This window comes from Lutra lutra, chromosome X (genome assembly GCF_902655055.1).
Source record: "Lutra lutra chromosome X, mLutLut1.2, whole genome shotgun sequence".
Taxonomy (NCBI): Eukaryota; Metazoa; Chordata; class Mammalia; order Carnivora; family Mustelidae; genus Lutra; species Lutra lutra.
Window position 1 is genome coordinate 29,277,721 of NC_062296.1, and position 24,456 is coordinate 29,302,176.

General features: G+C 39.3%; 1 protein-coding gene across 7 annotated transcripts in view; it reads left to right on the forward strand.

Moving 5' to 3' along the window:
* KLHL13 (kelch like family member 13) overlaps positions 1-24,456 on the forward strand; it is a 197,852-nt gene that overhangs the window by 138,468 nt on the left and 34,928 nt on the right. For all 7 annotated transcript variants that reach the window (XM_047716316.1, XM_047716313.1, XM_047716314.1 and 4 more), the window contains one exon: positions 17,387-17,528. In XM_047716316.1, the coding sequence (XP_047572272.1) occupies positions 17,415-17,528 (114 nt within the window). In that variant the 5' untranslated portion in view covers positions 17,387-17,414. The remainder of the gene's footprint in view (positions 1-17,386; positions 17,529-24,456) is intronic.

Here is a 24,456-nt window from a genome sequence, read left to right on the forward strand (position 1 = left end):
GATCTCATGACCCTGAGATCATGACCTGAGCCGAAACCAAGAGTCAGATGCTTAACCAACTGAGCCACCCAGCCTCCATCTTTGGAATAAAATCATAGAGGGGCGCCTGGGTGGCTCAGTGGGTTAAGCCTCTGCCTTCAGCTCAGGTCATGGTCTCAGGGTCCTGGGATTGAGTCCCGCATTGAGCTGTCTGCTGGGCAGGGAGCCTGCTTCCTTCTCTCTCTCTCTCTCTCTCTCTCTCTCTGCCTGCCTCTCTGCCTACTTGTGATCTCTCTATCAAATAAATAAAATCTTTTAAAAAATCATAGAAATCATAGAATTTGTTTTCTTAAGAAGGTTATATGTAACAGGCAGATACATTCGGAATTACTCTGTTCATATTAGAGCCATCTAAAATGAGTGCGTCATACAAGTTGGTTGATACTGTGTTTATTCTACTGATGAATTAAAGAAAACATTTCAAAAGACCTCTGCATTCCTTTCCACTTTCTCAAAACATTTTCATTGTATTTGGAGCACTATTCAGAATTAGATAAAACATGAAGGCTATAAGAAAGTCATATTTAACAACTACAAGGTCCTCACATGTCTTGGAAAGTCATACAGATAATATAAGCTGGGGAGAACCTTCAACAAATCTTAAAAAGATACTACAGAATGACCTGGCGTGGGGCACCTAGGGGCTCATTCGGTTCAGCCTCCAACTCTTGATCTCAGCTCAGGTCTCAATCTTGGGGTCCTGAGTTCAAACCTCATGATCAAGCTCCATGCCCAGCGTGGAACCTGCTTTAAAAAAATTAGCTGGTGATGGCATACAATTATATGACTGTTGCCATGCTCATGCCCTTCAGTGTGTAGTGCAGAGGAAAACACTGAAACCTGGATGTTACTTTGTTAACACCTGTGAAAAAGGAACAGTAAAAGCACAAATGAGGACTGTCTATGCCACTCAGCTGTTGAGCATTAAACTGGATTCTCCTGCAAGTCATTATGGCCAGGAAAGTACCATTATTTTTTTCAGAGAGAGAGAAAGAGTGCGAGTGAGCACTCACACACATGAGCACGAGTGGGGGAGGGGAGGGGCGGAGGGAGAGGCAGCCTTCCAGCTGAGCAGGCAGCCCGATGAGGGTCTGGATCCCAGGACCCTGGGATCATGACTTGAGCCGAAGGAAGACACTTAACTGAGCCACCCAGGTGCCCCAAAAGTGCCATTTCTAAACTTGGGGGTGAGTGTGGGAATGTTCTGGACTTAGAAGTGGATATTTTTAATTCTCTGGACACTGTTTCCTTTCTATTATGGAAGGTATAGGGGCTTGACTGAATTTTTTATTTAAAAGGCTTGAGCACTTACTATATTTTACAGCACTAACATTTGAGAAGGAAACATCCTGAGAATGATAGGTTGTAGGTCAAGTTCTGTTGGGTGTTCGTGGGCTACCGGACTATGTTAGTGCTTATGCCATATGTCTGTCCCTTCTCTCTTCCCCTTTTTCCTTCCCACATTGAAGTCTCTCACTGCCAAGTATTCTTAGAAATTCTAAATTACCTTTTCTTTTCCCCTACAGCTTGCCCTGTAACATCTTCTATGTTCACGTTTTCTCTAGTTTCAAAAATACTTTGCTTGCACTCATCAGTGGGATAAGATCCAAGAAAGACATACTTTAAAAAAGACTGTGCCTGGCTGGCTCAGTCGGTAGAACATGTGAGTCTGATCTTGGGGTCACGAGTTCAAGTCCTATGTTGGGTGTAGAGCTTACTTAAAAAAAAAAAAGAACATAATTATCATATGCAGTGAGAGTTCTCTGAATCCAAGAACTAGAAGGAACCTTACAAATTACTCTTTGTCATACCTTTATACCTTGGAAGAGAATGTGATATTCACGTTGAATCGCTTTTCCTTCCTGCATGGTTGTATTTGATGATTCAACCTATTCTTAATTTATATTTCCTTTTTATTAGTTTATCCCATTCCATCAACTGTATTACAAATTAATGTTTAAGACTGGTTTACTATAAAAGCCTCAACTAGATTTGACTTTTAGGTGAGCCTACATTGGAGCTTTTCTCTTGTCTGCGATTAACTCACTCAATTCCTTATTAACTCACTTAGTTTGACCTAGCTGTACTTTTAATGGACCCGCAAAAATTTGAAACAAAATTTTGAAAAGTTATGTGGATGTTCGAGGTTGTGAATTGGCTATCCAGTCCCTTAGCACAACCAAAATGAAACAATTTTCATTCATTATGAGCACTTTCCTACAAAGGTTATGTGTATGTAATCATTTCTGAATGATTCACAGCTAAACAAAAGCTAAACAAACCAACATTTTGATCTTAAGGAGACTGGAGACCTGGATCATCAGAATATTTTTTACAGACACATTGCTGGACTACCTGGACAGGTGCGGTTAGAGACTGACTTTTTTTTCAAATGACGTGATGTAATCTGGAACAAACAAGCTTTTAAAATAACCCAAAGATACAGATGTAGTGAGAAGAAGGGCCATCTGTATCCCAATGTTCATAGCAGCAATGGCCACAGTCGCCAAACTGTGGAAAGAACCAAGATGCCCTTCAACGGACGAATGGATAAGGAAGATGTGGTCCGTATACACTATAGAGTATTATGCCTCCATCAGAAAGGATGAATACCCAACTTTTGTATCAACATGGACGGGACTGGAAGAGATTATGCTGAGTGAAATAAGTCAAGCAGAGAGAGTCAATTATCATATGGTTTCACGTACTAGTGGAACATAAGGAATAACACGGAGGACATGGGGAGATGGAGAGGAGGAGTGAGTTGGGAGAAATCAGAGGGGGAGACAAACCATGAGAGACTGTAGACTCTGAGAAACAAACTGAGGGTTTTGGAGGGAAGGGGGTGAGGGGTTGGGTAGTGGGTATTATGGAGGGCACGTATTGCATGGAGCTCTGGGTGTGGTGCATATTATTTCTTTTACTGTGACTTCTTTACAAGCAAGTGTTCTGCCTGCTATCTCTTTACCTGTCTTGACCTATAGGTCAAGCACTATAGCAAGTACTCCGTAAACCCTGAGTTAGATGAATGAACTTAGAGCAGTTTTTAGGTCTGTAGCCCTGTGCAGATCATTCCCTTAAGAGTGTTGAATTTCTTCATTTGATATATGCAGTAATCTAATATATCACAGTCTCATTAGAGAGTAAGTTATGCCTATCTTTCCTACCAAAAAAACTAATCCAAAATCCTGATTCCATTTCTTGCTTGCTGATAAATACCATGATGCTGGCACAGACTGAAAGTAATTTTAGTAGAAGCAATTTACCAATGACCAGAATACTTTAGTCATGGTTCATCAAATAGTAATTTGATAAAGAGAATAAGATTATGATCTGTTCCAAGACTGCAAATCACTCTCAGACTTAAGAGTGATTTGACTTGTGTTCACATATTCTTTGTCATAATGGGAAAAACTATTTTAGACAAATTTATGTTTTAAAGCTAGTATGTTTGCACTTGAATGATAACATGTTTTGTGTGTCTAATTTGAAAAAAGGAATGGCAGACTAGGAAGAAAGGAACTGTGACTAAGGCTTAGGAGACATGAATTTAAAATTAGTATTCAAAAAATCATCCATATTTACTTGACTTAATTGTTTTATACTTAAAAGGACTTCAGCCTATTTGCCCAGGTTTAGCAAATATTAGATTAAATTAAATAAATTGCCCTTATATCAAAAATGTTTAAAATATTGTAGGTATGTCTCCTGAGGCAAGGGAGACACAAGCAAAAATAAACTATTGGGACTACATTAAAATGAGAAGCTTCTACACAGCAAAGGAAACAACCAACAAAATTAAAAGACAACGTTAATGAATAGGAGAAGATATTTGCAAACTACACATCCAATAAAGGGTTAGTATCGAAATATATAAAAAACTTACATAACTCAATAACAAAAAGATAGATAATCCAATTTAAAAATGGGCAGAAGTCATGAACAGATGTTTTCTCCAAAGAAGACATCCAGATAGGCAACAGAAACATGAAAAGATAACTCAACATCACTCATCATCAGGGAAGTACAAATCAAAACCACAATAAGCTATCACCTCTCACCATTTAGAAAGTCCAGAATCAAATGCACAAGAAACAACAACTGTTGGTGAGGATGTGGAGAGAAGAGAACCCTTGTATGCTGTTGCTGGTAGTGCAAAATGGTAGAACCAGAAACAACAACTGTCGGTGAGGATGTGGAGAGAAGAGAACCCTTGTATGCTGTTGCTGGTAGTGCAAAATGGTAGAACCAGAAACAACAACTGTCGGTGAGGATGTGGAGAGAAAAGAACCCTTGTATGCTGTTGCTGGTAGTGCAAAATGGTAGAACCAGAAACAACAACTGTCGGTGAGGATGTGGAGAGAAGAGAACCCTTGTATGCTATTGCTGGTAGTGCAAAATGGTAGAACCAGGGTGGAGGACAATATGTAGGTTCCTCAAAAAATTAAAAATAGACCTACTGTACAATGCAGTAATTACACTACTGGTATTTACCCAAAGAATGCAAAAACACTAATTTGAAGGTGTACATGCATCCCTGTGTTTATTACAACATTATTTACAAGAGCCAAACTATGGAAGCAGGCATTGATAGATGAATGGATAAAGATGGTATGGTACACTTCCACACGTACATGCACACACACACCGGAATAGTGCTCAATCATAAAAAAAAGAATGAAATCTTGCCATTTGCAACAACATGGGTGGATCTACAGAGTATAATGCTAAGTGAAATAAATCCAAGAAAGACAAATACCATATGATGTCACTCATATGTGGAATTTAAGAAACAAAAGAAATGAACAAAGGAGAAGAAAGAGAGAGACAAACCACGAAACTGACTCTTTTTTTTTTTTAAAGATTTTATTTATTTATTTGACAGAGAGAGATCACAAGCAGGCAGAGAGGCAGGCAGAGAGAGAGGAGGAAGCAGGCTCCCCGCTGAGCAGAGAGCCCGATGCGGGGCTTGATCCCAGGACCCTGAGATCACAACCTGAGCCGAAGGCAGCGGCCTAACCCACTGAGCCACCCAGGTGCCCCCGAAACTGACTCTTGACTATAGAGAACAAACTGGTGGTTACCAGAGGGGAGTGGTTGAAATAGGTCAAGGGGATTAAGAGTATACTTGCCGTGATGAGCGCGGAGTAATCTGTGGAACTATTGAATCACTCTGTTGTACACCGGAAACTAATACAACACTGTATGTTAACTACACTGGAATGCAAATTGAAAAAAAAAAATCAACAAAAGGGCACGTGGGTGGCTCATTCAGTTGGGTGTCTGACTCTTGATTTCAGTTCAGCTCATGATCTTGGGGTTGTGACATCAAGCCCCACGTCCAGCTCTGAGTTCAGGATGGAGTCTGCTTGAGATTCTCTCTCTCTTCCTGTCCCTCTGCCCTTCCCCCCACTCTAAATCAATAAATAAAATCTTAAAAAAATAAAAATATTTAAAATAAATGTTTTTTTTTTAAATAAATGGTTTTTACACATTACTTGGTTAATAGTAGAAATAAGGCATAGCTGTTACGATGAATGAAAACAACATACTCCAAAACAAAACAGTTGATAGATTGGGGTTTTTATTTATATCCTAACCATTAACTATATATTTATTTTGAATTATTTGCTGGAATGCATATTAGGTTAAAGAGGGCTAATAAAGAAGCCTTGAACCCAAGTGTGGGATTCGGTTTTTGTTCAGGAAGCTGTGAGGAGTCATTGAATACTTTTGAGCAAGAAAGTGACTTTCAGATTTATAAATACAGTCACAGTATGTGAAGTAGCTATGATGTGACAAATATGTACTTTATATTAATAACCAAATCCAAATAAGAAGTAATAGATGCCAGAAGCATGGTGTAGGGACAGGGACAGTATAGAGAAGTGAAGGATAGGAACATATTGAGAGATATTCAGTAGTATTTTGACATTGACTGGACATAGGAGATTGGGAAGAAACAGGAGTCAAAGATGATTGAAATACTTTGATGATAACGATTTTCTTCTAGAATCCAAAATATCCTATCTATGGCTCTCTTGAATGCATGACACTTAGATTCCTGAACTTTCTTCTGTCTGACCAAGCTTCCCAAAATGATCACTAAGAACTGCTTAGTGCCACTTAGTGGCTGGCTCGGTTGGTGGAGCGTGCCATTGACCTTGGGGTTGTGAGCTTGAGCTCCATATTGGGTGTAGGGATTGCTTAAAAAATAAAATCTTTAAGAACTATGTAGTTGAGTTGGTTTCCATTCAGAGTACATTTAAATAAATCAATGTTCTCATTAGTGTGGGATCTATGAAAAGATTAGATTTTAGAGATCAAAAATGACTTACTGGGGGCACGTGGGTGGCTCAGTGGGTTAAGCCTCTACCTTTGGCTCAGGTCATGATCTCAGGGTCCTGGGATCAAGCCCCGTATTGGGCTCTCTGCTTGGTGGGGAGCCTGCTTTCCCCTCTCTCTCTGCCTGCCTCTCTGCCTACTTATGATCTCTGTCTAAATAAATAAATAAGTAAATAAAGACTTTAAAATGAAAAAAAGGAAAAAAATGACTTACTGCTTCAAGAAGTAGCTGGTGTAGATGGGGTGAGTGAGGGAAGTAGCGTATAGCAGCATTTTCCAACTAGCTGGGCAGAATTTTAACACCTTGATTCTTTACTCTCCTTACCTACTTGGTGATTCTCCCCTGTCTCCTTCTCACCTATACTCTGAGAGTCAGAAATTATAAAGTGGGATGTGAAACACTGGTTTAAAAGACTATAGGGAGGTGCCTGGGTGGCTCAGTCGGCTTAGTGTCTGCCATCGGCTTAGGTCACAATCCCAGGGTCCTGGGATCCAGCCCTGCATCAGGCTCCCCACTCAACAGGGAGTCTCCTTCTCCCTCTCCCTCAGCTGCTCCCCCTGCTGTGCTCTCTCTCTGTCAAATAAATAAATAAATTCTTAAACTTTTTAAATAAAAAAATGAAAGACTAGGAAGGAAAGAAAGGAGACTTCTGTCTTCTTGCTTAATATTCCTCTTTCTTATTTCTTTTTTTTTTAAAAGATTTTATTTATTTATTTGACAGAGAGAGACCACAAGTAGATAGAGAGGCAGGCAGAGAGAGAGAGAGAGAGAGAGAGGGAAGCAGGCTCCCCGCCGAGCAGAGAGCCCGACGCGGGACTCGATCCCAGGACCCCGAGATCATGACCCGAGCCGAAGGCAGCGGCTTAACCCACTGAGCCACCCAGGCGCCCCATCTTTCCTATTTATTTCAAACAGATCAAAGCAGTACTTCATTATTCCTTCACAATTCGTAACCGGCTTCTGCAAAACACATACTCACGCAGTCTGAAAATGCTCTGATTATCTTCTACTTAAAATTCCCACTTAGGGGCTTCTCGGTAGCTCAGTCACTCAAGCATCTGACTCTTGATTTCAGCTCAGGTCATGATCTCAGGGTCCTGGGATCAAATCCCACATCAGGCTCCTTGCTCAACCGGAAGCCTGCTTCTCCCTCTCTCACTCCCCCTGCTTGTGTTCCCATGTGCGCTCTCTTTCCCGCACTCTCTTTCTGGCAAATAAGTAATTTGTTTAAAAAAGAATATTTAATATTTAAAGTAAACAAATATAGTCATGGTCCATAAATACTTTCCCCAAAGGAGTCCTTCCGTATTGTTACTGTGCTGTGGAAAAACACTTATAAAAGTATTTTCGTAGAGCATTTTTTGTTATATCAGCAGAGCTGTCTGTAGCTGGTTCTTGAAATAGCCTTGTGATACGGAACTGAACATTATCAACTTGCTCAAATAGTTTTCTAGCAGTCCAGTAAAGTGATGGATCTTGATGGTATTTGAGGAGAAAAACCAGAAGCCATTTCTAAGGCTAAAAACTTCATTTTAACCCTTAGACTATGATACTTGAATTTGTGTGTAGGTGGGTGGGCTATAAAGGACAGTAAAGATTTTTTGCATCTCCTAACAAGTTGAGAGAGTTAGGTAGGCAGTGGTTATGTACGCACAGCACGAGAGAGTTAACTCAGAGTTTTATGAAGAAAAAGAACACCCTGGGGCACGTGGGTGGCTCGGTCATTTGGGTGTCTGACTCTTGATTTCAGCTCCGGTCATGAACTTGGCATTTTGAGATTCAGCCTTATTTTGGGCTCATGTGGTGGGCACGGAACCTGCTTAAGATTCTCTTGCTCCCTCTGCCTGCCCCTCCCTCTTAAAAAAAAATCTTAATGGTTACACGGAGGTGTACAAAATGGAAAATAATTTTAATATGAATTATGCAAATTTGGTTCTTTGCTCCATATCTGAGATGAACTTAAAAGAAGTGTGATTCCCAGATTCATACGGGTGAGGGTATGTTGTCTGATACTTTTTCTTGTATTACCTTGCCCTGTCTGAAAAATACTGGTTGTGATATTGAAACATTGATTTGATTACATCACACTAAACATACTGTATTAAAACATGACTGATTCAATACTGAAATTTTTATCACATTCATTGAAATGATTAGAGATGCCTCTAGGTCCTTGCAAAATCAAGGTTGAGATTTGTTACATTATCACAGACTTTGAAGACAGAGGGGCAGTGGGACTCAGAGCTGCCAATTATAATTCTTAAAAACCAAATGCAATTGGCTATTCCTTTGTAAGTTTAAAAGTCTTACTCTTTGGGTTTTTTGTCATGTTTCCTTTTAAAAGAGAAATAAACATTCCCTTAAGATCTGGTCATGAATTATTGACTCTGAAGTTGAATATAACCAGGAAATTCAGAAAAGACAGAAAAGGATAGGATTTTTACCACTTGATTAATGATTCTTCTGTTCCCAAAGAGACTTATCTCAGTGATTTCTAATTAGTTTTGAGTTTGTGGAAATCTGCCTTTATAATAAACTCAAAAAATTGGGTAACTTGGATGTTTGAGTATTTAATAAACTGACATTTTAGGCAGGCAGAAGCCCAATTCTTTAATAACATGCTCTTCCACTGAAATGCACCATAACTCAATAGTCAAATTTCAAAGTTGGTCGGCTACAGATAATAGAAGTAAAATGACGCCTTGGTTAACAAATCTTCTGGGAGCAAAAGCAAAAAACTCCTTCAAGGAAAGTTGGCCAGGGTACTGGGGCTCCCATTGTAGTTTCTTCATTTGGGGGTAGAAGAAGGAGGCATGCTCCCTGCCTTAGGTACAGCTAGACTTCTCAATGGCAGGCCTAGTGCTGGCTGTAAGGTGGGTCTTCCCTACATAGGGCTTATGCGTGGCCAGACGATTGTAACTATTATTTTCTCTGTGTCCGGGGAAGGGGGTTATTGACAGTGATGGGAGCACATGCTGTTTTCCCCATCTCAGAACTACATATTGCCATCTCCCTATACTACTATCTCTTGTGGATTCTCTTACCCTGTATGGCTTCTTAGAGCAAGGGAGTTTTGACTTAGTTGTTTTATATATAGTAGGTATGGAATCAGCATTTAGGAAGGAATTCTTTCACTTACTCATTTCTCTCTACTTCAGGTATGTATCTATCTATAGCCTTTAGTACAATATTAATAAGAAATATGAAGAATGAGGGGCACCTGGGTGGCTCAGTCAGTTGAGCATCTGCCTTTGGCTCAGTTTGTGATCCCAGAGTCCTGGGATCAAACCTCACCTCTGGCTCCCGACTCGGCGGGGAGTCTGTTTCTCCCTCTCCTTTCTCCTCTTCCCCCCACTTATGCTTGCTTGCTCACTATCCCTCTCTCTCTCTCAAATAAAATCTTTTTTAAAAATGTGAAGAATGAGAAATAGTATATGAACCGAGCTTCTAAACAGAAGAATTTTCTGGGTCTAGATACATGAGGCTTGATATTGTTTAATTGGTATATCAATTTTACAAGATGAAGAAAGACTCAAGTATTCAAATATGGTAGATAGAGGGAACAAACATTAATTTTAAAGTTTTTCAGGGACAGGATTGAGATACTCAGTACAAATGCTTTATGCATTGGATAATTAACTTTCATCCTGTCATAGTTATCTAATGGAGGATCATTTGTCATTCCATTTGTTTAGCCCGATTCCCTCATCTGTGTTGTAGTGCTATTTCTGTGATAGTGATGGGTGGCTTTGGAATTCAGAATGTGTTCCCTTAAATGTTGGTATCAGTAATGTAGAGTTCTCCCTAAATTTGATCTGAGTTATATCCTGAGATAGGCTACCTCCTTACCCTCCATGTGTCACAAGAATGGCATGAGAGATCTTTAGCATTGGTATTGTTTTTATGGAAGTGGGAAAAGTGGGTGCTTTTAGACTGAATTAATCCAACCAAAAAATTACTTTCCTGTAACAGAACGTGTCTTTCTGAGATCTTGCTTGCATTTATCAATTAAGCATTGAAATGACAATTGCTTATGTCCTGTCTGTCTATCTGTCTTTCTCTCTCTCTCTTTCTTTCTTTTTTTTCAGGCTTGGTGTAATGGGAACATTATGGGCTCTAGGATCAGACTCAAGTTGAAATCGTAGTTGCCAGACTCATGGTGAAGGCTTAAACTCTCTGAGCTTCAGTTTCCTATCTTTAAAATGGGATTGCTCTGAGGATTAAGTAGCCCAGAGAATGCGTTTGGCACAATGCCCAGTACATAGCAGGTGCTGGGGTAAACGATCTTATTCCTATGTTAAAACTGACATCAGCTATTATTATTGTGATTTTATTTTAAATGTGACGGACACATGCATATAAGAAGCCTCTTTACTTTAGAAAGTCATTTTGCAGTCTGACCCTATCACCTTGAACCGAGCATTTTTCTCTTTTGTGGATTCTGGTATTGCTGCAGCACAAAGAAAGCCTTGGAAAGATTCGCCTCCATTTTATAGGCTACGTGCTAAAGATTTCCATTACTGAATTCATTGCAAGTTGACAATAAGGTACTTGGACTTGCGTCATTAAAAAATACAAATAAATAGCTAACCAAAGCTTTATCTTTTTTTATTTCTTTCAGGCAAGCACCTCAGGAAGAGCCCCGTTCTCCATTGTTTCTTAAACAGCAATTAATTTAGGTCTTATTAGGAAAAATTGCTATGATATTTGTAATTTCTTTGTGTAATGATGCTGTGAGTGCCATTTTCACTGGGACGTAGCTTTAAGACATTGGAAATCTTTAAGGTTTTTTTCCTTCCTTTTTGTGAAAATACCAGGCTTATTTTATATGTATTTCCTTATTTCATAAGTTGGGATTTTCTTGCTGATTTTTTAAAAACCATTTCTCATTTCTTTAATGGAAGTTAAGTGAGAGAGAGAGAGAGAGAGAGAGAGTGTGTGTGTGTGTGTGTGTGTGTGTGTGTGTGTCTATCATTCAGTTTTTGTTTGGGAGGGTTGAAGGAGGATAGCTGAGATTCCAACTTGTGTGAGGTAAGAGGGTTGTTAAGATCTTTAGAACTAAAAAAGAAGATCTTTAGAATTCAAGGCAGTGTGCATGCTTCGAATCTATCGAAAAATCTATGGGGAATAACTTCTACCATCTTAAGTTTTTAATTTATTTCTCAAGGGTGGAAGGAAATACCTTGACAGATTTAGCACTCAAATTCAAATGAGTATGAGAACAGGTGGCTAAACTTCTCCCCCACCTGCCATGCAACTTCATCACAAGAAATGTTTCATTTAGCAAATGCCACGGCTAGCAGACACTTCTCTGTTTCAGAGCAGAAAAACAAATGGAGGGGGAGTACTTCTTTGAAGAAAACCTTTTTCTTGATTTTCTTTTTAAATTGTGAGTGTGACAAATATGTGTTTTATTTTTCTGGGGGAACGGGTGGTGGAAAGCATGAGGCACTGCCTTGATTAACTAACCCTATTTGTCGCCTTGTTGTCCCATTCATGACTTGCGTTGCTGTTGTTACTTATGTGTTGTTTTGTTATTCCCGGTGTTCTTGCGTGCTAACCCACTGGGTGCTAACTGTCAGTTAGGATAATATTACTCTGAGAAATTACAACATTTGTATAGCACTCTTTTTTTTTTTTTTTTTTATTTGACAGACAGAGATCACAAGTAGGCAGAGAGGCAGGCAGAGAGAGAGGGGGAAGCAGGCTCCCTGCGGAGCAGAGAGCCCGATGCGGGGCTCGATCCCAGGACCCTGGGATCATGACCTGAGCTGAAGGCAGAGGCCTCAACCCACTGAGCCACCCAGGCGCCCCTTGTATAGCACTCTTAACACTAACTTAGAAACCCCTGCTCTTTTGTGTTATTAAAATCATTGATGGGGGAAGAACATGGGACTCTTGTTCTTGGGGTGATGAGTTCGAGCCCCATGTTGGGTATAGAGATTAGTTTTTTAAAAATCTTTAAAAAATACACTGATAGGTTTAACCACTTTGTAATATAATGGTGCTATGAAGCTAACTGGGAACTAAACAGAAAAAAAAAAGTTAAAGGTGTTATTCATATACTTGTACCTTTGAAGTTTTCTCTGATTCATCCCCCCAGCCACCTAGAATATCTCCACCAAAAACAGTCAAGTGTTTCACGTGTTTTTGTGCTAATAATTTCAAAGAGCACTAAAATGACCCCTTTTCCTCGACAAGGAAGTTAGCGCTCACCTAGCTTTCTGTGTAACACCATCTAGTGCTTGCAGTGATAGAAAGCAAGAAACTGAGATGGTATTTCTTCGTTTACCAAGCTAAGACCCCAGTTTTTAAACCCAAAAGTACTCATCCCAGTGGGTTGGGGGTGAATTTTCAAAATTTTAATTCTTTTCCTATGTATTTATTTAGGTAGGGAGCGTTGGAAGAGTGTTTGAGGCTTTGGAGCCAAGTGATGCAGTTGTGAGATGTTCTTCCCTTACTCACACTGCACGCCAGCAAGCCCAGTTGCTGCAGTGAATTCTGAGAGTATAGCTTCCTTATAGAACACATACCAAACTATTCACCTCTGCAGAACTATTCACTATAGAAAACAAATTTCAGCCAGTGACAGAACACTCTGGCTGCGACCTACCTACCAGATCAGACGTGGAACACACAACCCTCAGTCGTCCCAGTGTTCACTGCGCCCATTTGATGATTTTTAAAAAAAACTTAAAAATCCGTTTGGGTAAACAGTGCCACGTAGACAGCGCATGTTTCCACTAGTTTCGAAAGTGTATCTTCAACTCCGTGCATTTATAAATTTAAAGAGGGAATCTTTGCTGTAATTTGCATATGCTGGGTTTCTAATGAGCTTGAACATTTTTCTCTCTGTTAACCATTTGGACTTAAGTCTTTCTGACTTGTGTGCTTACAGCATCTACACGTTGTCCTTGGGGTTGATTTTTAAATTGTGGAAATTTTTTTAGGCAAGATCAGCACGTTAGTATCACCCCGTTAGCCTGATAATTGCTTCGACTTTCTGTTTCTTTTGACCACCTTTGTAATGCTTTCAGTAAAATGATCAGACAGTGCTTCTATCTCTCCCCTAATGCTCTTTGAAAAAGTAATTGTTCTCTTTGAACAAGCATACAGTCGAGTGATTCATGTACACTTTGTGAAAGATGGCTTTGGTGCTCTGTGGTTGGTCATTGTTAAGAAAATAAGCTGTGTCCTGTGGCAGGGGGATGGGCTGGAAGTCCCGATGCACTGTACCGACGTAGCAAGATTTGAGTTTGGGACAGAAAAGTGACGAACATACTCTCTCCCATGAATAATTTTATAGCATTGATCCAGGCCGGATTTGCCTGATTCGAAGTCAGCATGTGAAAGTGAACCCAAATAGCATTTGTTTTAAGCAGAACTCCGAAATTCTTTTTTTTTTTTTTTAAAGATTTTATTTATTTGACACACAGAGAGAGAAATCACAATCAGGCAGAAGGCAGGCAGAGAGAGAGAGAGGAGGAAACAGGCTCCCTGCTCAGCAGAGAGCCCGATGTGGGGCTCGATCCCAGGACCCTGAGATCACGACCCGAGCCAAAGGCAGAGGCTTTAACCCACTGGAACTCCGAAATTCTTATTCTTACATGAATTTATGTAGAACAAATCTTTCCTGCACAACTGTCTTCTAAGTTTCAAAGCCATTATCTACTTATCTACTGTAAACCCTTGCTTGTTCAAGTTGTGGGGCTGAAGGAAACAGAGCTGTTTTGTTAGGTAGTCTTAGAAGAATTAGTGGTAATTAATAATCCTACTGTGTTTCTTACTGCCAACATTGTCATGTAGTATCAACCCTCAGACCGGGAAGTCATTTAGAACATGAAGTTGCTTTAGAAAAATTTTCCTGAGTACGTTAATCCCTCTGTATGAGGGTTTCTCAATCTCAGCACTCTTGACATTTTTGCCTAAGCATATCTTTGCCATGGAGAACTTTCCTGTGCCTTGGTGGGAGGTTTAGCAGCATGCCACTAGAAGAAGGAAGCACTTGCGACAAGTCACAACAAGTTGCACTTGCACAAGCACCCCCCTTACAATGACAAAACACGGCTCCAGTCGTCCCCAAATGTGGGGAGGGGAGAGACAAAACCCCCTTGGTCCCCTGACCCCTTCTGACAACCCCTGGTCCTTTTATGGCTTTGAACCACACGACTTGAAAAATGAGTATTTAAAAACTGTTGTTTGTCCTTGGAATTACTCAGAGAATCATTCCTTTAAGGAGAGCTTTTACCTCCTTGCAGTGTTGGAAAGCAGTGCTCTCCACATCCAGTCAGTAAACTTAGTGGAAAGGAGATGGAAGAGAATTTTGAATCTGCTGAGAAGGTTGACATGGCATGTGTTGTTACTGATGCAGAAATAACAGGGAGGGCTCTGAATGTTAAAAAGTCAAAGTATGTTGATGCAAAGTCATGAAGAAGATGACTTTAGTGAAGGCTTCTTCAGCATTTGAAGTCATTAATTAGAAAGCCAACCATTTTATCTTGCCAAGAAAGGGCTACATTTTCACATTCTGCTTTTCGATTTTAGGAGCTAGAGACAAATGACAAGCAAACAAGTTGTTATCTGTGATTTCTTCAAAAAAAGCAATTTCCAGGATATGTCATAGGCACAATGTGGCTTCAGCTTCATTCCTGTCTCTTTAACATCTGTGGTTCTATAAAAATCATAATTGATGGTCATTGAAAGCACTGCGTGAGGAAGAAATGTCCACAAAAATGAGATGCTGTGTTCATTCAAATGGCATGCTAAAATTCTCATGTGCTAGGTTTTGTGCAGAGAATACAGAAAATAATAGAACATTCTTCTTGGATATTTCATTAAAATTATTCGGTTTGAATGGAAATTTTCTGGTTAGGGATCCCAATCGCCATCAGTCTATTTCCCACTTGTCGCATTAATTCTGTACTTTTAGGACACCTGGGTGGCTCAGTGGGTTAAAGCCTCTGCCTTTGGCTCAGGTCATGATCTCAGGGTCCTGGGATCAAGCCCCATGTCGGGCTCTCTGCTCAGCAGGGAGCCTGCTTCCTCCTCTCTCTCTGCCTGCCTCTCTGCCTGCTTGTGATCTCTGTCTGTCAAATAAATAAATAAAAAAATCTTTAAAAAAAAACAAAACTGAACATGCTTTTAAAAAATTATGTACTTTTTAATGTTGGTCTGCAAAAGCTGTTTAAAAGGATGGGTGAGTGTGTGTATGCTATATGTCATGTATAGAATTTAATTCTTTTTAAGGCTATTTCTGAAATTAGTAGAAAGCTATATTCATTTTCTGCTATGCTTGTTAAAATCTTGTTTAAATTATTCTCTTATTAAATATCCATGAGGGTTGAATAAAACATTGTCATGTATTATTAATTCATTTTTGGTTATACTATGGCTCTAATATCCTCAAGAAGAATTGATGTCACCCTTGAGGCCAGAATTTTGCTAATTATTATAAGATTTAAAGCCATCTCATTGATGTCTGGATTCCAAAAGCAGGATCTTAAAGTATGGTAGTCTTAAAGGTTTTTTTCTTGTTCAGACTGGTCAACTGAGGTTACAGGTATGGTAGGGAACAAGTGAAATCTTCACGATATTGGATAGGCCAGAGTTAGAAAAACAAACAATTTGGGGCGTCTGGCTGGCTCAGCCGGTAGACCATGTGACTCTCGATCTTGGGGTTGTGGGTTCCAGCCTCATGTTGGGTGTAGAGCTTACTTAAAAAATAAAACCTTACAAAAGAAACAGAAAAGGACACCTGGGTGGCTCGGTCAGTTAAGCGTCTGCCTTTGGCTCAGGTCATGATCTCAGGGTAGTGAAATCGAGCCCCATGTCGGGCTCTGCTCTCTGCTTCTCCTCCCTCTGCTCCTCCCTCCCTCTCTCGCTTGCTCTCAAATAAAGAGAATCATTAAAAAGAAGAAAAAAGAAAAACAAATAATTCAACATGTAGGAAGTTCGAGGTAAATAGCAAAAGTGGAGTTCCTAGCGCTTGAAGATGTCCTCTTCCTCTTCCTCTCCCAGTGTCCGTATTAGCCGTCTACATCATGAACACACAAACCCATTCAGAGCCCCCCGCTCCCTGCTCTTGGATGATTCAGAGACACTTTTGGCAGTGTGTACCTGAGGAAACCCAGGCCTGCCTAGTCTAAGCGGTAATAAAAGGTCGTACCGTGGTAGTCAGAATCCAGTGTAACCTGAGGTCCTTCATTAAATATTTTCCATGATCTCTGTGAAGCAAGCTGACCTGTTGACTACAGGTTCTCCAATCCTTTTTATGGCCTGCGAAAAATTATGAATGTAAGATATACATGGGCATAGCTCGCATTCATTATTTTCACTTTTTATTTCTTAGAAAAGATGGAAATGCCACTAGATGATAGCGGTTGAACTGAATAATCCCAAAAAGATGAGTGAGAGATATTGCTAGAAAAAGAAATTCCTTCACGTGTGAGAGTTTTCGTTCCGCTGGGGGTTAATTAGAACTATAACTAATGACAGAAGAGGAAGCAGTCTATTACTGTCACAGTTAATCTTTGACTTTTGTTAATGGGGTCTTTGGAATTTGGAATCACAGTAGATTTATGTTCAAATCCTGACCCAACTACTTTTAATATATTTGCAACCCTAGCTAACTTACTTTTAAACTTTTAAACTTTACTTTTAAACTTTTTTTTAGAGATTTAAAAAAAAAAAAACAACCCTTTGTGTGTGTAGTTTTGAATCAGCTTTTAGGTTGATTTCTCACTTCTAACTTTTTTTTTCTGACCTTGAAAAGTTTTTTTACAAATAGAGAAGATAATTTCTTCTAGGATGTACAATGGCACGAGCCTAAAGCACAACGAAACAAAATTCCGTCTATATCGTAGTCAATTGATTGGCACTAGTAACTGGTTATTTCTCTAAACAATGCCATTATTGTGAATTATATTTCTGTAGTATATGAAAGTATAGTATATAAAAGGCAACTTTTAACTTGCCTTTCTTCTGATTTATCCACCTTTTCAGATCTCTAGTGGAAGAGGAGGACCAGCACATGAAATTGTCCCTTGGAAGCAGCGAAATGGGTCTCTCATCCCATCTGCAGTCTTCCAGGGCAGGGACCACACGCATCTTTACCAGCAATACCCACAGTTCGGTGGTGTTACAGGTAATCTAAACTGTCCCTTGTATAATATTTAAATGGATTTAAAAACGACCCAGGGTGTTTGTGGTGTGGAATGTCAGTAGTGGGGGGCGAGGAGCATGCATGTGTGTGGACGGGGTACCCATGGGAACCCTCTGTCCCTGTTGTTCCATTTTGCTGTGAACCTAAAACTGCTCTAAAAAAAATTAAGTTCATTAATTAAAAGAAGAGCAAACAAACCTCAAGGAAGAAACCTTGAGGGGAAAACTACATACCTTCCTGATGTTAAAACAAAAAAAAAAAACAGAAAAAACAAACCCAGAGTTTACTGTTTGTTTGGTTTGTATGAGGGAGGTCTTGCTGTTGGCCACTTTCTTATAGAATATTATGTCTGGCAACATTGACTTTCCATTCTGTCTCTGCCGATATACATATCACCAAGTCCCTACGCTGAATTTCCTGGTTCCTCACTCGTGACCTGTTTTACTGTCACCTTTATCATAGTTCTGAAGATCATACTTACTTGGTGTCTCAGCTCGCATTGATGATAGTAGGTGTGGGAGTATGGATAAGGATGGCTGGATGCAAACACATTGTGAGATGTAAGAGGTAATAACTGACCTCAAAGGAGAGGACAGAAATACAATAAAAAGCCAAAAAAAACCCAAAACAAAACCCCAACCTATCAAAAACTGCAACCTGGAGCTAATTAGCACAAGGACAAGCAGTCCTGATACTTCCCGTGGTTGTGGACAACCCCTGACCTCTGTTGCATGGCTGAATTAGGAAACAATATACTACTGGATGTTCCTCAATGTCTTCTAGATAGACCCAAATTATATCAGTGCTCCCTCTAGTAAGATAAAGAAAAATTGTTCTGAATGTATTTTTCAAAGCAATCTCCCCAGGTGAATTTCATGCATATTCCTGGTCAATGACCATTAAGGTAAAGCAGTATATAGTATATAGTATATGGAGTTTGGTGGGCAGTATAGCATATATATAATGTAATAAGAGAGCCGTCTGCTTGCTGTATGGCTTTGTTGGGTCATGTAATTTTTCTGGGCTTCATTTGTCTTATCTCCAAAATGTGTCTTGACTAGGAGATCTCTAAATTCCATTCTAGTTTCCAAATGTAATTCCCTGAGATCATATCTTCCATTATTTTGGTTTGTAATGGGAGCTAGGTTTTATGGTTTGTTGTGCTGTGGGTCTCATCAGCAGAAATGTGAGGGTCAGGAGGGAGAAGCTTGTAATTTTTCTGGGCTTCATTTGTCTTATCTCCAAAATGTGTCTTGACTAGGAGATCTCTATGTAAATGGTTTGATTATTGGTTATTCAAGGCTATGGAACCTTAGAAACTTTGTGCTAAGTGAGAGAAGCCAGTCAGAAAAGGCTGTATTTTATATGATTCCATTCAGACAGAATGGCCAGAAGAGGGAAATATATAGAGACAGAAAGTAGACTAGTGGTTGCCTAGAGTTGGAGAGAATGCAAGGATATGAAGGCGCTAACGGCTCCAGGAGTTCTTTTTGAGATGATGAGAATATCCTAGAATTGACTGTGGATTTGGTTGCACACATTATCTGTGAATGTGCTAAAAGCCACTGAACTCTACACTATAAATAAGTGCATTGTATAGCATGTCGATTCATCTCAATAAAGCTGTTAAAGTTACAGGACAGTATGTAGTGTATAACCCATCTGTTGGCAGAAAAACTATACAATAAATGGGGCGCTTGGGTGGCACAGTTGGTTGAGCACCCGACTCTTGGTTTTGACTCAGGTCCTGATTTCAGGATCATGAGATCGAGCCCCATGTTGGGCTCCGCTCTCAGCAGCTTGAGATTCTCTCTCCCTCTCCCCCTCCTGCTTGTGCTCTCTCTCTCTCAAATCAATCACTTTTTCAAAAAAGAAAAAGACTATACGATATATGTACGAATGTAAACGCACAGCAAAAGGTCTGGAAACATTAGGGAGGCTGGTGAATGTTATCTTATATTTTCTGCTCTGTACAATCTTGCACTGTTTAATTTTTTTTTTACAATGGAAATATGTTTGTGTATAGACTGTGTACTTTAAAAAAGATAATTGTTCTCTTAACTATGGGAAACAAAGTGAGGGTTGCTGGAGGGAGAGGGGTGGAGGGCTGGGGTAACTGGGTGATGGGCATGAAGGAGGGCACTTAAAGGAATGAACACTGGGTGTGAAATGCAACTGATGAATCACTATATTCTATCCCTGAAACTAATACTATGCTATGTTAACTAAATTGAATTGAAATTTAAAAATTATATATATATAATATACATTATTATATACATATATAATATATAATTATTATATATTGTTACTATATATATGTGTATATATATATATATATATATATATAATTATTGACAAAAACCAGTATGACTGGGTCTTAGATACTTAGACACTTGGTGATATTACCTTGTAGTTCAGCCTTTGTTGGTCCTGACTGGTGAAAGTAACTAGAGAGTTCATATCGAGTAAAGGTGATCTTTCATCAGGTGACCTTTGTTGTTGTTGTTGTTGTTATACTATTTTCTGTAGTGGCATGGAGCTACCCACTGTCTATCATTATTGCCGAACTTTGCTCTCTTTAAAAGTCCATTAAAGATGATGTTCTCACAAAGTGGAGATTTTTAAGTAGCAGCAGTAACAGAGAACTTTTTCCCTGTATCTAATCTTAGGTGTGTGGTTGTCAAGGGAACAAGTTGGAGAAGTGTTTAATGTGTAAAAGTTATCATTGTTTTAAAATTAGCAATCACACAAACTTCGGCTTCAAAAGGCATCGAGAGTCACTGTCAGGGGAAGGGACCCATGGGGAGAAAGTGTTTTCAGAAGTCTCACTCTGCAAGGTTACCCACTGCATACCTCTAGTGGGACAGACATGAATTTAGGCCAAACCTGGAATCCTAATTTTACCCCTAGTTATATGACCTTGGGAGCCCTCCATCCTCTCTGGGCCAGTTTCCTTATCTATAAAATGGTTAAGAGATGGAGGATTAAATATGACAATTGATGGGAAAGTGAGGTGCGTCATAAATATCCATTTTATTTTATTCCATTTGAGCCAAAGAAAAAAAGTTGTCTCTGTTAAACAGGCTTTCGCAAACTCAGCTGTCGAAGAAAGGGCCTAAAGAATTGTGATACCTATTAGGCTTGGATTCCTAGAACCTTGAACGGATCTCCAGAGAATCCATGATGTAGTTAGCAGAGCAAATTGCTTTCACTCAATTAAGGAAGGTTAACCAGGGTTTGCTTGAGTAGTAACTGGTAAAATCAAGGACTATCTCATTTTCTTCACTCCTTTAGTGCTACTGTAGTTATGGTTATTTCCTATGGAGAGCTTCCTACCTTTGGCTTCACCTATTATCCCAGGTTGTCAGCATTTTTCTTTTACTGCCCCAGTTTATGGTCATTCATTGCCTCATACTCTTCCTTGGCACTTTTGTGCCTTAAAAACAGCTTTATGGAGATATAATTCATATACCATCTAATTCACCCGTGTAAAGTGCATAATTCAGTGGTTTTAGTTTTTAGTATACTCACGGGCTTTTGCAAATATCACCACAATCTGTTGGAGAACATTATCGTCTGCTCCAAAAGAAACCTTGTATCCATTAGCAGTCACTCCACATCTCCTTCCAACTCTTTCCCCAAACCTAAGCCACCACTAATCTACTCTCTGTCTCTATAGACTTGTCTATTCTGAACATTTCCTACCAATGCAATATGTGGTCTTTTGTGTCTGGCTTCTTTCACTTAGCATCATGTTTTCAAGGTTCACGCATGTTGTAGCCTGTATCAGTGCTTCTTTTCTTTTTATGACTGAATACTATTCCATTATATGGATATACCACTTTAAAAAAAAAATCATCCATTCATTGATGGACATTTGGGTTTTATTTTTTCTACTTTTTGGCTGTTATGAGTAATGTTTTGGCTATTATGAGTAATGTTGCTGTGAACCTTCAGGGAGAAGTCTCTGTGGACATGGTTTTATTTATCCATTTATCTTTCATGTATACCTAGGGGTGGAATTGCTGGGTCATACAGTAATTCTGTGTTTTAAACTTCTGAAGAACTGCCAGGGTGTTTTCCAATGTGGCTGCCCCATTTGCCATTTCCACCCACAATGCATGAGGATTCCAATTTTAGCACATTCTTTTTTTTTTTTTTTTTTAAGATTTTATTTATTTATTTGACAGAGAGATCACAAGCAGGCAGAGAGGCAGGCAGAGAGAGAGGAGGAAGCAGGCTCCCTGCTGAGCAGAGAGCCCGATGCGGGGCTCGATCCCAGGACTCTGAGATCATGACCTGAGCCGAAGGCAGCGGCTTAACCCACTGAGCCACCCAGGCGCCCCCAATTTTAGCACATTCTTGCCAACACTAATTATCTCTGTTTAAGTGTAGCCATACTGGTAGGTGTGACACAGTATCTTGTGGTTTTGCATTGTACTTCCCTGAGGGCTGATGATGTTGACCGTCTTTTCATTTGTGCTTATAGCCATTTGTCTATCATCTTTTAAGAACTGTCTATTCATATCCTTTTCCCAATTTGTAGTTAGGTTATTTATCTTTTTATTCGGTCATAAGAGTTCTTTGTATATCCTAGATACAAATTCCTTATGAGAACATGACTTACCAGCATTTTTGCCAAGCACCTTTGGTTTTATAGTCCTTTGTTGTTCTGTCATCACTGCCTGGCCAATCCCCTGTCCTTTTTCATTTCAGTCATATGATCTTTGCTTCTGCTTAACCTTACTAGAGTTCATAGGACAGATGGTCAAGGCAAACAGCTTGAAGACTTCTGACTTTTCACTATTCTCTATATGTATATTTTTTTCCACACTTCAGTCTTTGCACCCACTTCCTATCCCTAAAATGCCCTTATTTTACTTTTTGTTTCTGGTAAACCCCTGTTTATTCATAATGACCCATATTAAGCAGTAAGTGATAAAACTAGAATTCTAGCTTTGCCCTAAACTCATGTCCTTCCCACAACAGTTATATAATGGATAATCCTGCAGAGTGAGACTTCTGAAAACAGTCACTCCCCAGGGGTCTGTCCCCCTGACATCTACTTTAATTGGCTTTTGAAGCTAGAGTTTGGGGGAGCCAGGCAAAGTTTCCAGCTTCTTCTAGTCCTCCCTCTTAATCCTTGTTAATATGACCTATCAGTGAGATTCACTACATGTGGGATCTAATTTGTTGTTTCTGTATGCCTCTGTTGAGTGCTGGGGTACACAGTGACTGCTTCATAAGTACCCACTATTATTATTGTAAGACTTATTATTGTCATTCAAAGAGGAAATACATACGAAGAGTGTAGCTCATCACCTGGCGCAGAGGAAATACTCAGTGCTTTTCACTGCTATTATTTGTATTCTTGGCAGAATAAATGAATTTGGCTGGCAGTTATAAAAACTTTCATATATACTTGCCTCATTGATAACTTTAAACAATATTGTGAGGTAGAAAAGGCCAGTCTTATTCTCTCCATTTTATAGATTAGGAAACTGAAGCTCAGGGAGGTTGGGAGGCTTACCCGGACAACATAGCCAGTAACTGACAACAGCTAAGACTTGAACACAGGTTTTATGACTGCAAATTTGTTTTTATAATTTGGTTCTTTTAATCTCACTCTAAACTGTATTATCTTTTTAAATATAGTGTCTGTAAATCTTAAGTTTTTATTGACAATTCTATTTGTGTTAAGAATAAAAGTTATATATTATACATAATGAAACATAATATGAATATATGAATCATATATATGATGAAATATTACTAAGCCATAAAAAAGGAAGAGCTCTTGCCATTTATGACAACAGGGATGGACCTAGAGTATATTATGCTGAGTGAAATAAGTGAAACAGAGAAAGACAAATACTGTATGATTTCACTTAAATGTAAAATGTAAAAAAAAAAAACCCAAAACAAAAAACCTAAACAAACAAAAGGCAGAAACAGACCCATAAATAGAGAACAAACTGATGGTTACCAGAGGGGAGAGGGTTGGGGGGATGAGCAACATGGGTAAAGGGGGGTGGGAGGTAAAGGCTTTCAGTTACAAAATAAATAAGTCATAGGAATAGAAGGCACAGCGTAGGGAATACAGTCAATGGTATTGTAGTAGTGTCATATGGTGACAGAGGGTAGCAACACTTGTGATGAGCACAAAGTAACATATAAACTTGTCAAATCACTATATGGCACACCTGAATCTAATGTGACATTCTGTGTCAGCTATACTTCAATTTAAAAAAAAGAAGGCATATGGGGCACCTGGGTGGCTCAGTGGTTTAAGCCTCTGCCTTCAGCTCGGGTCGTGATCTCAGGGTCCTGCGATCGAGCCCCGCGTCAGGCTCCCTGCTCAGCGGGGAGCCTGCTTCCCCCCCCCCGCCTGCCTGCCCTCTCTCTGCCTACTTGTGATCTGTCAAATAAATAAATAAAATCTTTTAAGAAAGAGAAGGCATAAAGATTTAGAATAAATTATATTACATAAAAGAAAAGCTCAATAATCCAGATTGTTGAAGTTTTCGTCAAAATTGAAGCTTTTAATTTATTTCATTTACCTAAAGGGCAGCTAGAATATAGAGAAATGAATATATTCTTTTTCTTGGGAATAGCTTTTTTGGCACTCAAGATAGAGTACAATAAATTATCCTACTACTCCCCAATTGATTGTGTATCATTAAGATACCAGTTGGAAGATAGCCTACCACCTTTCCTTTTAGTCTACTTTAGTATATTATTACCCTGCTCTGTTAAATGAGATTTTATTGTTGTTATTTAGCATGTATTAAAGTAATAAAGAAACTAGCAAGTACCAACTGGTAGTTAGATACGCTATAATACATAATTTCAATTTCTGATTGTGGCTGGGACAGAGTAATATAGTTTGTTATGATTATTGATCTTG